Source organism: Phyllobates terribilis, unplaced genomic scaffold (assembly GCF_046119375.1).
Source record: "Phyllobates terribilis strain yellow unplaced genomic scaffold, ASM4611937v1 Scaffold_4__5_contigs__length_816908805, whole genome shotgun sequence".
Taxonomy (NCBI): Eukaryota; Metazoa; Chordata; class Amphibia; order Anura; family Dendrobatidae; genus Phyllobates; species Phyllobates terribilis.
In genome coordinates, this window is record NW_027362764.1 from 325,677,720 (window position 1) to 325,691,511 (window position 13,792).

The 13,792-nt window shown below is 44.1% G+C and overlaps 1 protein-coding gene across 7 annotated transcripts in view; it reads right to left on the minus strand.

Moving 5' to 3' along the window:
- Nucleotides 1-13,792, minus strand: part of LOC141265383 (triple functional domain protein-like) — a 1,868,493-nt gene that overhangs the window by 497,971 nt on the left and 1,356,730 nt on the right. For all 7 annotated transcript variants that reach the window (XM_073678400.1, XM_073678401.1, XM_073678399.1 and 4 more), the window contains 2 exons: nt 6,207-6,349; nt 3,475-3,546 (listed from right to left, as the gene is read on the minus strand). In XM_073678400.1, coding sequence (XP_073534501.1) covers nt 3,475-3,546; nt 6,207-6,349 — 215 coding nt within the window. The remainder of the gene's footprint in view (nt 1-3,474; nt 3,547-6,206; nt 6,350-13,792) is intronic.

Here is a 13,792-nt window from a genome sequence, read left to right on the forward strand (position 1 = left end):
TCCTCCGGACACCTCCAGCTCAGGGATGTTGTCCTCCGGGGATGCTGCCTTATCCTCATCCCCAACAAACACACAAAAAAAAAACCCATCAACTGCGGCCTGCGACGAGGTTTCTTTAGGAGCGACCTAATTGTCATCTGAACAAGTCGGCATCCTTCCTTTCCCCCACAAGTCCCAAAACAAGGTAAAGCCCCGTCCTATTATAACAGGGTGCAACAGGTCCTTGACTACACCCACCTCATGAGATTCGGCGCCACAGTTTGAGTCTATGACCATTCGGGCCACAGAGTAGTCCTTAGCGTCCCCATGGATAAAACGGATGCCGAACTTCTTCCACGGAATCAGCCAACAAAGAATTGTGGCCCTCAGTAGGTTTAACAAACTCCTCGAGTCCAAAAGACCAGTCATTTGCACTCCATTTACTGACACGGGGCATGCCTGTGGTCCCTCGCCTAGTTGAGGAACAGCACTGCAGGCAGGATATGCAAAAGATGAACAGCGCTGTCCTGCGCTGCAGTCCACTGGTTCGATGGTCATGGGGCAATGAGCGGCTATTTGACCGGGGGTGTGACACCTCCAACAAATTCAATATTGCACAGGGCCTTTGGCAGCAACTCGGACCCCTCGTGGGCTCTAGGATGCCTCCCCAGATTTGGCTCTAGTGCCCCTCTTTTGAATGTCTGCCCCCTGTGGGAACCCCAAGTATGGAGATGCTACGACCCCTTGCTTGCCCAAAGAACTCTCTACCTCCTAGTACCTTTCCACCAAACCAACCAGGTCATCGGCATTACAGGGATCTCCCTGGGCAACCCAGGATTGCACCGACTTCAGAAGGGAGTGTATGAACCTGTCCATTACAACTTTCTCCACCATCTGTGCTGGGGAGGAAGATTCAGGTTGCAACCACTTTTGGATCAGGTGTAGGACGTCTAACATTTGGGACCGGGGAGGTTTGTCACTGCAATAGGCCCAGTGGTGCACCCGTTGCGTCCTGACAGTCAGAGTCACTCCCAAGCGCGCCAAGATCTCAGTCTTCAATTTGGCGTACTCTTTGACGTCCTGCAAGGCCAAGCCATAATAGGCCTTCTCTGGCTCCTCTGCTAAATATGGCGCCAGAACCTCTGCCCACTGCAATGGAGGCAATTTCTCCCGTTCCGTCACCCTTTCAAATATAGTCAGGAACGCCTCAACGTCATCCCCTGGGGTCATCTTTTGTAATACTCTTCTTACCGTCTTCCTGATGTGTGAGTCATCACCTGGACTTGGGAGTGGGGCGGTTGCCCTGCCAGGGATCACCTCAGCGAGGAGCTCCATCTTCTGCTTGAGCTGCTGCATTTGCTGCTGCTGTTGCTGTGTCACCCTGGCCTGGATGCCACAAATGTAATAAAGCTGTGTCTGAGAGCAAGGGGGAGGTTCTCTAGTCAGGGGAACATTAGCATGCAGTACCTTCTGTCTCAGGCCAGTAGGGGGAGCAGGCTGCCCCTATAAAAGCTGGAACTGGGGGCAGGGTTAGAGAGAACTGGACGACCTGTCTCAGGATTGAGGTCCCAGAGCAGAGAGGGACAGTTGTATTGCACCCTAAGAGGAAGTGTGGCAGTAGGAGAGCCACAAGCCAGAGACAAGAGGCGAAGTAAGACTGTATGTTCCTTGGCCTAAGAAGCCTGGAGGCTCTGCCACAACAGAAGGGACCAGCAAAGCCGTACCAGGCCGGGAGTAGAAAGGAACCCACTTTGCAGGCCATACAGGCGAGAATACACGGAGAGCTCGGAAACGTGGGCTGTTACCCTATAAGGAGGGGATAGCCAGAAGGAGCGCAGAAAGCACAGTAGGCCTACACCCTCACCCTGACCAGGGCCAATTTCCCAATTGCTCTCAGACATCCAGGTCCCCTCCTAGCCGGGACTGTTTGTGGGTCAGTTTACCTGTTCTAGTAAAGACCCTGGACTGCAACCTGTTGTCTGTGCGCTCCTTGCTCCTCCAGCACTGACGGTACTGGGACGTCCTACACCATCACCCCCATCTTCCATTATACTGCCCTGGGGCCGCACTCTTCCTGTGGGGAGTCACACTACCCCAGCTGCACACACCATCAGCCCCAGCGGTCTGCCTTGCAGCGGCAGTTCCCACTGACCGCAATCCACAGGTGGCGTAGTCGGACATCACTTAAAACTTATAAAGGGACTACCACTGGTCTGACCACCCTGAGCCACGGAACCGGGTTGCCACTACTACCCCCATCGTCTCCCTATTGCCCGGCTCCGAGTGTCCCACGGCCCAGGGGGCGAGTCATTGCCACTGCTGCTGTTGATGCTACTGGAGATTAGCCTCCACCAGTTGCTTTATCAGCTCCTCCATGCTGCCGGACGTTCCTTCCTGGCTGGCGGCCTTAACCCAGGACTTAAATGGTCTCCTGTAGCAGTTACACTGCCCCTCTGGAATTCGTGCTCATGCTTCTATCACCAATTGTAAGATTTTACTCACTCAGCTGCGGTTGAGGTAGGCACAGGAAGCGATTTCATTAAAATGTCCAAGGCAGGTTTATTATAACTTCATAAACCGCACTTTAAAAGTAAATGAAACACAGCCTTGTCCGGCACAGAGTAACAAAACAGCAAAATAAACAGTCCATGCAGTACTGTCCTTTAGTACAAACATGCAGGAGGCATCCACACCTCCAGCCACAGACACTGAATGAGAAACTTGGTCTAAATTTTATTTACAAAAACCACGCCCCCGGGGTGGGGATATGTGAGCAGCCATTTCCTCCCATCTCTTATGACTGTTCATAAAAACCGGCCCTTATACGCCCTATAAACCCTCTTAGCACTACGTGAGCTGGAGCATGTTTTTCCCAGGTTTACAAACATCGGTGATACATACCTCCCCTCAAGGACCTGTCCGGCGGCCATCTTACACCGTATAATCTATGAAGTTGTTCGTGGTTTTTTTGCTCCATGTGTTCGCAAAAAATCATGAAGCCATGTTCATTTTTTATCGGAGTCACAGTTCAAAACTACCCACACAAGCCTATGAATCCATGAGAAATCACATACAGCACCCATTGCCATGTGTGTGCGATCTGTGTGCTGTCCGTTTTTAACGTGGATAGGAAAAGCTTTGTAATTTATTACAATAACTCAAAATACTGATAGTAAATCCTGAGACACTGACCAAATATTCATAAAAGTCAGATCAAAAACACTGATGAAAATCATACCTTTATTTTTTTTTTGCATACAAGAAAAATCACAGACATGTGCATGACACCTAAAAGAGAAACTGTCTTTGCAGCCCATAGCTACTGAAAGCTCAGCTATATTTTTTTAATCAGCTGTGTTAAAATGATAGCTGGACTCTAATTGATTGCTATTGGAAACAAAACAGTCTTTCTTTAAAACTGTTTAGATAATTCTATCTAGAGTTCCTTTGGACAGTTTAAAACTGTTAATAATTTTTAAACCTTTTAATACGTACATTTTGGCACTTGTACTGGAATGCAGGCCAGATTCCAAACTCCCTTCCCCTGTTTCTTCTCCTCTGCTACATCTTAAAAGAAACAATAGTTAAAGGAGGTTTAACACTAAATATGACATTGCAAAGCATGCTTAATCCTCTGCTATATCTACCTATAATGGTTCACATTTCCTATACTCTTACTGTGTTTCAGAGAAAATTCAAAATAAACCTCTATAAGATGAAAAAAAATGAAGCTTTACAATGAAAGCTTTCCTGACCTTATCTAAACATAAATTTCACTTGCACTGTGTGAGGGTAATTTTCATTGATCTGAACTGTGATCATTTTGAAATTCCTCAACGTCTTACTTTTATTGACTGTTTATGAGCATACTTTAGGAAGGCAGTGTTGTAAATCCAAAAGAACATTTTAGAAATAGAAGTTCAGTCCAGAACAAAATAAAAAATAATGAAAAATTATAGATTTTTATTATGCCTTAGATATGAAATTAGACCTGAACGTGCAATGCAAATTAGTGTTTGTCAATCTGACAGTACTTTTATCCAAATGCATTGCATTGCATACACACAGCCATAACCAAATTAAAAAAAAGAGAGAAATACAAATAAATAGAACCAATCAAGAAACAGAATTCAGATTACAACTAAATACAGTGGGTACGGAAAGTATTCAGACTCCTTTAAATTTTTCACTCTTTGTTTCATTGCAGCCATTTGGTAAATTCTAAAAAGTTAATTTTTTTCTCATTAAAGTACACTCTGCACCCCATCTTGACTGAAGAAAACAGAAATGTATAATTTTTTTGCAAATATAATAAAAAATAAAAAAACTGAAATATCGCATGGTCATAAGTATTCAGACCCTTGGCTCAGACACTCATATTTAAATCACATGCTGTCCATTTCCTTGTGATCCTCATTGAGATGGTTCTACTCCTTCATTGGAGTCCAGCTGTGTTTAATTAAACTGATAGGACTTGAATTGGAAAGGGACACACCTGTCTATATAAGACCTCACAGCTCACAGTGCATGTAAGGCCAAATGAGAATCTTGAGCTCAGAGGATCTGCCCAAGGAGCTCAGAGACAGAATTGTGGCAAGGCACAGATCTGGCCAAGGTTACAAAAGAATTTCTGCATTACTCAAGGATCCTAAGAGCACAGTGGCCTCCATAAACCTTAAATTGAAGAAGTTTGGGACCACCAGAAGTCTTCCTAGACCTGGCCATCCAGCCAAACTGAGCAATCATGGGAGAAGAGCCTTGGGGAGAGAGGTAAAGAAGAACCCCAAGATCACTGAGGCTGAGCTCCAGAGATGCAGTAGGGAGATGGGAGAAAGTTCCACAAAGTCAATTATCGCTGCAGCCCTCCACCAGTCGGGCCTTTATGGCAGAGTGGCCCGACAGAAGCCTCTCCTCACTGCAAGACATATGAAAGCCTGCATAGAGTTTGCTCAAAAACACCTGAAGGACTCCCAAACTATGAGAAATAAGATTCTCTGGTCTGATGAGCTGAAGATAGAACTTTTTGGTGATAATTCTAAGCTGTATGTGTGGAGAAAACCAGGCACTGCTCATCACCTGCCCAATACAATCCCAACAGTGAAATATGGTGGTGGCAGCATCATGCTATGGGGGTGTTTTTCAGCGGCAGGGACAGGACGACTGGTTACAATTGAAGGAAACATGAATGCGGCCAAGTACAGAGATATCCTGGATAAGACAATGACCCTAAGCACACAGGTAAAATAACAAAGGAGTGGTTTCAGAGCAACTCTGTGACCAATCTCAACTGGCCCAGCCAGAGCCCTGACCTAAACCCAATCGAGCATCTCTGGAGAGACCTGAAAATGGCTGTCCAGCAACGTTCACCATCCGACCTGACGGAACTGGAGAGGATCTGCAAGGAAGAATGGCAGAGGATCATCAAATCCAGGTGTGAAAAACTGGTTCCATCATTCTCAAGAAGACTCATGGCTGTACTAGCTCAAAAGGATGCTTCTACTCAACTACTGAGCAAAGGGTCTAAATGCTTATGACCATGTGATATTTCAGTTTTTAATTAATTTGCAAAAAATTCTACATTTTTTTCAGTCAAGATGGGGTGCAGATTGTACATTAATGAGAAAAAAATGAACTTTTTAGAATTTACCAAATGGCTGCAATGAAACAAAGAGTTAAAAATTTAAAAGGGTCTGAATACTTTCCGTACCCACTGTATAGGTCAAAATATTAAAGGGGTTGTCCCAGTTCAGAAAACATTATTTTATAATCTGTGATAATCATAAAAACAGGAGTATTGGTTACCCTTCCCAGGTCAAGACCTGGCTCTCTGTCACTGCACAAGTCTCACTCACCGGTGATTGGCTGCAGTGCTGTCAACATGATGGCAGTAGTACAGATAAACAACATATACGGATGTGTAGCAGAGAGTAAGTAACAATCATTTTGTTTTGTTTTTTTATGACTATGGCAGCTTATAGAAGAAATTTTTTTGGAACAGCAGACTTTTTCACAGACAGATTGTCATAAGCCAAACATGAATAAACTGACAATATGCACATAACTTTGGATAGCTTCATTTTTTTTCTATTTTCCTATGATGCATTACATTTTTATACCATGTGCCTGGATATGATTTTTCACAGCCACTTTTAAAAACTGTTCTATTAGCATGTTATGAGAAATCTTCCATCAACCCAAATTTATGAATGTAAAAGGAAATCACTTACCGTCTAGCCGATTTTTGTTTTGTGGATACTGTCTTAGGTATATGAATAGGTTCTTTCAGAGCACCTCTCAAATGAATTGTTCTGTCTTGTATTACTTCTCGTATATGTTTAATCCAGTCTTGCTTGTTCTCAATACTAGAACCCTAAAAATAATGACACTAAGTAAATGTAAAATTTTAAAACAGCATAAAACTACTAATATTTCAACAGTTAGTCAATACACAAAAACAAGCACTGTTGGCTAAAGTGAACATCTTTTATAAAAATATATAAATCAATATATTAGCATAACACAGCTTAGGTATAAAAAGAGTAAGTCTGTGTGCCCACGATGCGTTTTTTAAGCGTTTCCGCAACGGCAAAAACGCTGAGGAAAAGCATTAAAAACGCATGGTAGAAGACCAGTCATGTCCCCAATGATAATCCGCATGTGCTGTGCACATGCTGCGGATTATCATTGCGGAAAAAAACGGAGCACTACTAATTATTTTGCAGAAGCAGTGCGTTTTCGGCGCCATAGACTTGCATTGAGCCGCTTCAAATCCGCAAGTATGTAAAACTACTTGCGGAATTGAAGCGCATTTGCTACGAATTTGGAACACAAGACCGCAGCAAATAGGAAGTGACCTCATGCCGGGGCGTTCCTGCCATCCCAGACCATCCCATAAATCCAGGAAGATGAGAATCCCATACCATTCCCATCTTCCTGGATCATGGCTGAGCATCTGGGGTGGTACAAAAGGATGGACCAGAAAGTCCCGGTCATAAGTGTGGTGTGTGTCTGCAGGTGTCTGCGGTGTCTGCGGGTGCTCTGTGCGGTGTCTTCGTGCAGGCAGACATAGGCCGATGTGACACTACTACTCCCATCGGCCTATGTCTGTCCCCGTCTACTAGTGCCAGCAGGATCAGCTCAATGGGAGCAGTAGTTCCCATCAGCCTGATCCTGCTGTTAAAATTGCCCTAATGTGTCCTCTAAACTGCCCCCATATGTTAGGTTTTGGCCCCCATAGGTTTATAGTTTGCCCCTATATCTTTTTTTTTATTTTTTTTATGCCCCCATATTTTTTTGTTTTTACTTATTTATTTATTTTAATTTACAGTCCCCATTTTTTTTTTTTTTTGTTCCACAAATTTTAAAAATACATTTCATTGGTGGCCAGTGGTTGCCTAAAATAAATTTAGTTTATACATTACCTGTCCCCGCTGATCGCCACCTAAAATAAAAAATACACCTATACTAAGTGCCAGATTTGGCGCACAAATATTATGCGCCAAATCTGGGGCGGCTGAGGGCTGATATTATAGCCTGGGAGGGGGCCTATAACCATGGCCCCTTTCTAGGCTATTAATAAAAGGTCGCAGCTGTCCGCCTAGCCTTTGCTGGCACCAATTTATAGGGGGAGCCTATATACTTTTTTTTTGGGGTACCCCTGTAGAATGGGCAGTAAAGGCTAAGCTAACTGCTGCAGCCTGATATTAATAGCCTAGAGAGGGGTCATGATCCTTGGCTACTTCCCAGACTATAACATGAGCCCTCATCCGTCTGCTTTCCCTCTGCTGGTTATTAAAAATACGCGTGAGCCCACCCAATTTTTTTTATTTTTAAATACATTGAAATGTAAGATTATTATACAGCGTATGCGTGACCAAGCATACATTGAAATGGGTCTGTGTGTGTCTCCGGTATGTGTGGAAAAAGTCATCACCACTTGTACCGTAGATTTTGACGTGTGAAAGAGCCTCAATTGGCAACTTCCTTTCCTTTGGCAAAATGGGTCAGAAAAGAGATTTGACGGGCTCTGAAAAGTCCAAAATTGTGAGATGTCTTGCAGAGGGATGCAGCAGTCTTGAAATTTCCAAACTTTTGAAGCGTGATCACCGAACAATCAAGCGTTTCATGGCAAATAGCCAACAGGGTCGCAAGAAGCGTGTTGGCCAAAAAAGGCGCAAAATAACTGCCCATGAATTGAGGAAAATCAAGCGTGAAGATGCCAAGATGCCATTCACCACCAGTTTTGCCATATTTCAGAGCTGCAACGTTACTGGAGTATCAAAAAGCACAATGTGTGCGATACTCAGGGACATGGCCAAGGTAAGGAAGGCTGAAAAACGACCACCTTGGCCAAGAAATATCTTAAGACTGATTTTTCAAAGGTTTTTTAGACTGATGAAATGAGAGTGACTCTTGAAGGCCAGATGGATGGGCCAGAGGCTGGATCAGTAAAGGTCAGAGAGCTCCACTTCGACTCAGACGCCAGCAAGGTGGAGGTGGGGTACTGGCATGGGCTGGTATCATCAAAGATGAACTTGTGGGACCTTTTAGGGTTGAGGATGGAGTGAAGCTCAACTCCCAGACCTACTGCCAGTTTCTGGAAGACAACTTCTTCAAGCAGTGGTACAGGAAAAAGTCGGCATCGTTCAAGAAAAACATGATTTTCATGCAGGACAATGCTCCTTCACATGCATCCAACTACTACATAGCGTGGCTGGCCAGTAAAGGTCTAAAAGAAGAAAAAATAATGACATGGCCCCCTTGTTCACCTGATCTGGACCCCATAGAGAACCTGTGGTCCATCATAAAATGTGAGATCTACAGGGAGGGAAAACAATACACCTCTCGGAACAGTGTCTGGGAGGCTGTGGTGGCTGCTGCACACAATGTTGATCGAAAACAGATCAAGCAACTGACAGAATCTATGGATGGAAGGCTGTTGAGTGTCATCATAAAGAAAGGTGGCTATATTGATCACTAATTTTTGGGGTTTTTGTTTTTGCATGTCAGAAATGTTTATTTCTAAATTTTGTGCACTGATATTGGTTTACCTGGTGAAAATAAACAAGTGAGATGGGATTATATTTGGTTTTTATTAAGTTGCCTAATAATTCTGCACAGTAATAGTTACCTGCACAAACAGATATCCTCCTAAGATAGCCAAATCGAAAAAAAAAACACTCCAACTTCCAAAAATATTAAGCTTGGATATTTATGTGTCTTTTAGGTTGATTGAGAACATAGTTGTTGATCAATAATAAAAATAATCCTCTAAAATACAACTCGCCTAATAATTCTGTACACAGTGTATATGTGTGTATCTATCTATCCTTCCTTACATTGTAGGTGAAAAAGTACCCAGAGATATGGGACCGGGCAAGTGAAGTATACAAGGACAAGCAAAAGCGATGAGACGTGGCATCCTGAAGAATACTTCCAAAATGGTGAAAAGGGGTTTGACTAGGAAATTACATCAAATTGGCCCTTTTTTTTTCACTAACTTTATTTGGCTTCAAAAAAGCTTACAAAACGCATGAAAAACGCATAAAAAACGCACATAGAATCCGCATGCGTTTTTCTGGCAAGGAAATGCAGAAATGGTCAGGAAAATTTCTGCTTCATTTCTGCATCGTGGGCACATAGCCTAAGTCAAATACTGCGGCACAAACTATTAGTTTTAGGCTGTGTGCCCACGTAGCGTTTTTCAAGCGTTTTTGATGCGGAATTTCTGCAGCGGAAACGCTTGTAAAACGCTTGGTAACCCGCACCCCATGGTCCCCAATGGGATTCCGCAAGTTCTATGCACATGCTGCGGATTTTTATGCTGCGTTCAAAAATCCGCAGCATGTCAATTAATTTTGCGTTTCCGCAAGCAGAATTGCCTTTGTCCAATGCATAAAAAACGCAAGGCAATTCCGCATGTGGAAAACGCGTGATAAACGCGCGAAAAATGCGTGCGGAATTCCGCATGCGTTTTTCCGGGAGAGGACTTTCAGAAATGAAGCAGAAATTTTCTGCTTCATTTATGCAACGTGGGCACATAGCCTTAACCTCATAAGAACCAAGTTCAATATTTCTGGTGCTTGGTCCGGTACTTCAAATCCTTGCTATTGTAAATTTATGGTGACGGGTTAAAGAGTAACTAATATCAGTGTACATCTATGTAGTGAGGTCATTACTTTACTGTTTGAGCAATAGACCCCTGAGAAGTGTGCTTCTCAGATGACATAAGCACACACAGAGCAGGGTACAGAAACAATAGAAAGCATAGGCTTGGTACTGTATTTTCTGTCCAGTGTGTGCTTAGACAGTAGCTGTGCGTTCCTTTCTGCTAAGCTGTGCACTTCTTGGGGGCTTATTGTATGAATGATGGAGATCTCAAGATCCCCGCCAACCTGCAGGCAATTTGAATGCAATTTGAATGTAAAAATGAAAAATCAGGCAGAAATTTTTGTTATTCTATAAAGCTCATGTAATCTATAAGAAGAAAATCAAGTCCTCAGATTTCAGAAACAGCTAGGGACACTAAAAATAAGACAGATGCAGTCTATTACCGCTTCTGTCTTTCATTTCACAAGCTAGCTCAATGGTTAGCTCTGCAGTCTTGCAGCACTGGGATCCTGATTTCAAATCCCACCAAGGACAACATCTACAAGGAGTTTGTATGTTCTCCCTGTGTTTCTGTGGGTTTCCACCGAGTTTTCTGGTTTCCTCCCACACTCCAAAGACATAATGATAGGAAATGCGGATTGTGAGCCCCAATGGGGACAGTGCCCATAATGTCTGTAAAACGCTGTGGAATTAATGGCGATATATCATAATGGATGTCTGTCTGCATAGCAGGGCCCTAGCAGACCCCAATCAGCTCTGACAATGAGTCGGCCAAAAATCAGAAAAAACTTGTGGGATATTCTGGGTGCTGCCAGAGGATGAAGGATGTCAAAAGTCAGGTAGATGAAGAGTTTTTTTTTTTTTACTGTAATATGCATTTTGGAGTTGATCCAACTCCTTCCTCCTTTGTTCAGGTATTATTAATTTCAGATGGTCACGTAGATTAATTGTTTTTTTTATGGATTACGTGTTTTGGAGTTGATGCAACTCCTTTCCCACATACATTTAAACAGGATATCACCTCTGATCTTTAAAACCTTTACGACAAATAACTGACATAATAAGTCATGAGCGGGTGTCAGTACACGCATCATGACGTGCCATGTCCTTCAAGACTTTAAACTGTCACTGCGTGTAAACATGCAGTGACACTGCAGTGCTGACAGCTTTAAGTGACCATGTCATCGGTCACCACACTCAGGACGCTGTGATAGTTCTGTCATTCTGACTGACCGATCACAGCATGAAATATCAGCACCCCCCCCCCATCACAGAAGGAGCTCGGCGCTGCTTGTGGCCGAGCTCCTGCTCTAACAGCCAGGAACAGAGTGCAGGGTGATGGGAAACCCTCCAGTATGCCGGGCATGAGTCGAGTCCTCTATGGTTACACGGTCGGTGGTGGCCGTGCTCGGGGCCTGGCGCTGCGGAGGTCGCAGTGAAAGGGGACACATGGCTGCAGGTATGTAGGGTTTAAATGAAGCTGTTACTGTTCCCTCTGGATTGGTGTGGTGGCGTTTCCCATTGTGTTGGCGCAGAGGGACTACAGGAGATGAGATGATGAGAGAGAGAAAGTCACAGAGACAGGTTAACAATGAACAAGTTAACTCTTTATTTCTCACAGCCTGAAAAGTATCAGCCATAGATGGTACAGTAGAAAAAAAAAAGTATGTGCAGATGGTTAATAAGTTCTATTATCACCGACCACATTTGGTAGCAGAGACAGAGTGATGAGTACAAGCGAGGAGCGATATCAGTAAGTCCCTCCAGTGTCTAACATTGGTGGTCTGCTACTGAAGCTATACAGTTTGTCTTTCACCCTCTATCCATAACCGGCCTCCTTGTCCCAACCACACTAACTTTCAAATCGTGTGAGGTGCAACAGAATAACGTTATCCCCATAGTGTTCTAGGAGTAACCATTACTGGTCGAATGTTCTTCTAGGTTCTGGGCAGGCTGCAACAGCAATAGGCTTGTGTGCTCTGTAGAATCAGAGCATCACTCACCCCAGCAGCAGACGTATATGCTCCCTCACGCTTTCCTCAATTTAGCAGCTCCCAATACAGCACAGTGGAACAGGTGAATGGATTCCCTCACATGCTGGCTGGTAGATGTGGTGCTTTTCTGTGTTGTTCACTCAATCTCTCTAAACCTCTAATCTCGTCTTCATCTCTTCCGATCTGATCTTGGTACAACATTTTATGTACGTTGCTAGACACACCCAACTAGTGTCCTAGCAACAAACTCTAGTGTAGAGAATTAACAACTTACTTGACTGGTGTGATAACTGCTGACTCACAGTGACATAGTTCATAACCTTAAAGGCACATACATAACATTCATTATTCTTTATAAGGCTGTGTGCCCACGATGCGTTTTTTAAGCGTTTCCGCTGCGGAATTTCTGCAGCGAAAACGCTTAAAAAATGCTTGGTAATATGTTGTCCATGTTCCCCAATGATAATCCGCATATGCTGTGCACATGATGCGGAAATTTCCGCTGCGGATTATCATTGCGGAAAAAAATGCAGCGCTACCAATTATTTTGCGGAAGCGCCATTGACCTGCATTGGAGCGCATGGAATCCGCAACACTGAATCTGTAGATTCGCATTCCATGCGTTTCAATGTGCGGATGGTACCCTGGTCGGGAGAGAAGGAGACTCTCCTCTGGACCCAGGTACCATAGAACCTGTAAAAAAAAGAATAAAATAAAAAATAAATATTATACTTACCTTCTTATGGCCCGCGGTGTGCTTGTCTTGGCTTGCCGGCTATCGCGGTGGACTCAAGGACCTGTGCTGACATCATTTAGTCATGTGACGGGTCACGCGACCGCTGACGTCGGCAGTCGCATGGCCTGTCACATGACTAAATGACGTCATGGCAGGTCCTTTTAGTCTACCTCTGCTCACATTTATCCTGCACTCTACGCTGAGTGCTTACACCAGGGTTTCCATGTAAATCTCTGAAATATGTGCTTCAGACGGAACCCCTAGAGGAAGATTCCCTATAATGAGGCAAATGGAGGCACTGTGGACATCGTCTGGCCTATGATCCAACGCTGTCCATCTTTTTAATCGTGCATAAAAGTGCAGTTGACCACAGTTTTGTGCACTTCTGAAAAAAGGACACCACTGAACAAAGATGGAGTCCAGAGTAACTCTGCTGCCACATTATAGTGAAAATGTGACACAGGTACTTTAGATGCAGTGACACAAACACAGAGCAGCCATTACAGGGTTAATAAACAGGGGGGAGTTATTGTAACAGGGTTAATCTCCATGCAGGAAGTAACAGGGGAAATATGGGGACAACAAGGGGAGTAGCAGGTAAAAGGCTATAACCGACATTCCACAGTTCGGCTTGATGTAGGCACAGCCCCAGCAGTTCTGGATCCCTTGTTCTGAAAGTACTTAAACCCCGGTCTTCCCCCTTACACTCCCACTCTCCATTAACTCGCCATTCCACGGGCGAGAGTTCCTTCACCAAATGTTCACATTCTTAGACTTCCTGGACGATACATTGCCATATAAACTGATCTTGTTCGTAACGTTGAGGAGGCACTCCTGCTGTTGTCCGTTCTAACCGGCGTAACTCAGTTTGACCAATGGGGGGGTGCAGGGTCACTTGGATTCTCAATATCCGCCTGCCCGGTGGCTTCAACCGATGGTGTTCCCTCGCCGCCTTCACTGGGGACTGCAGGTA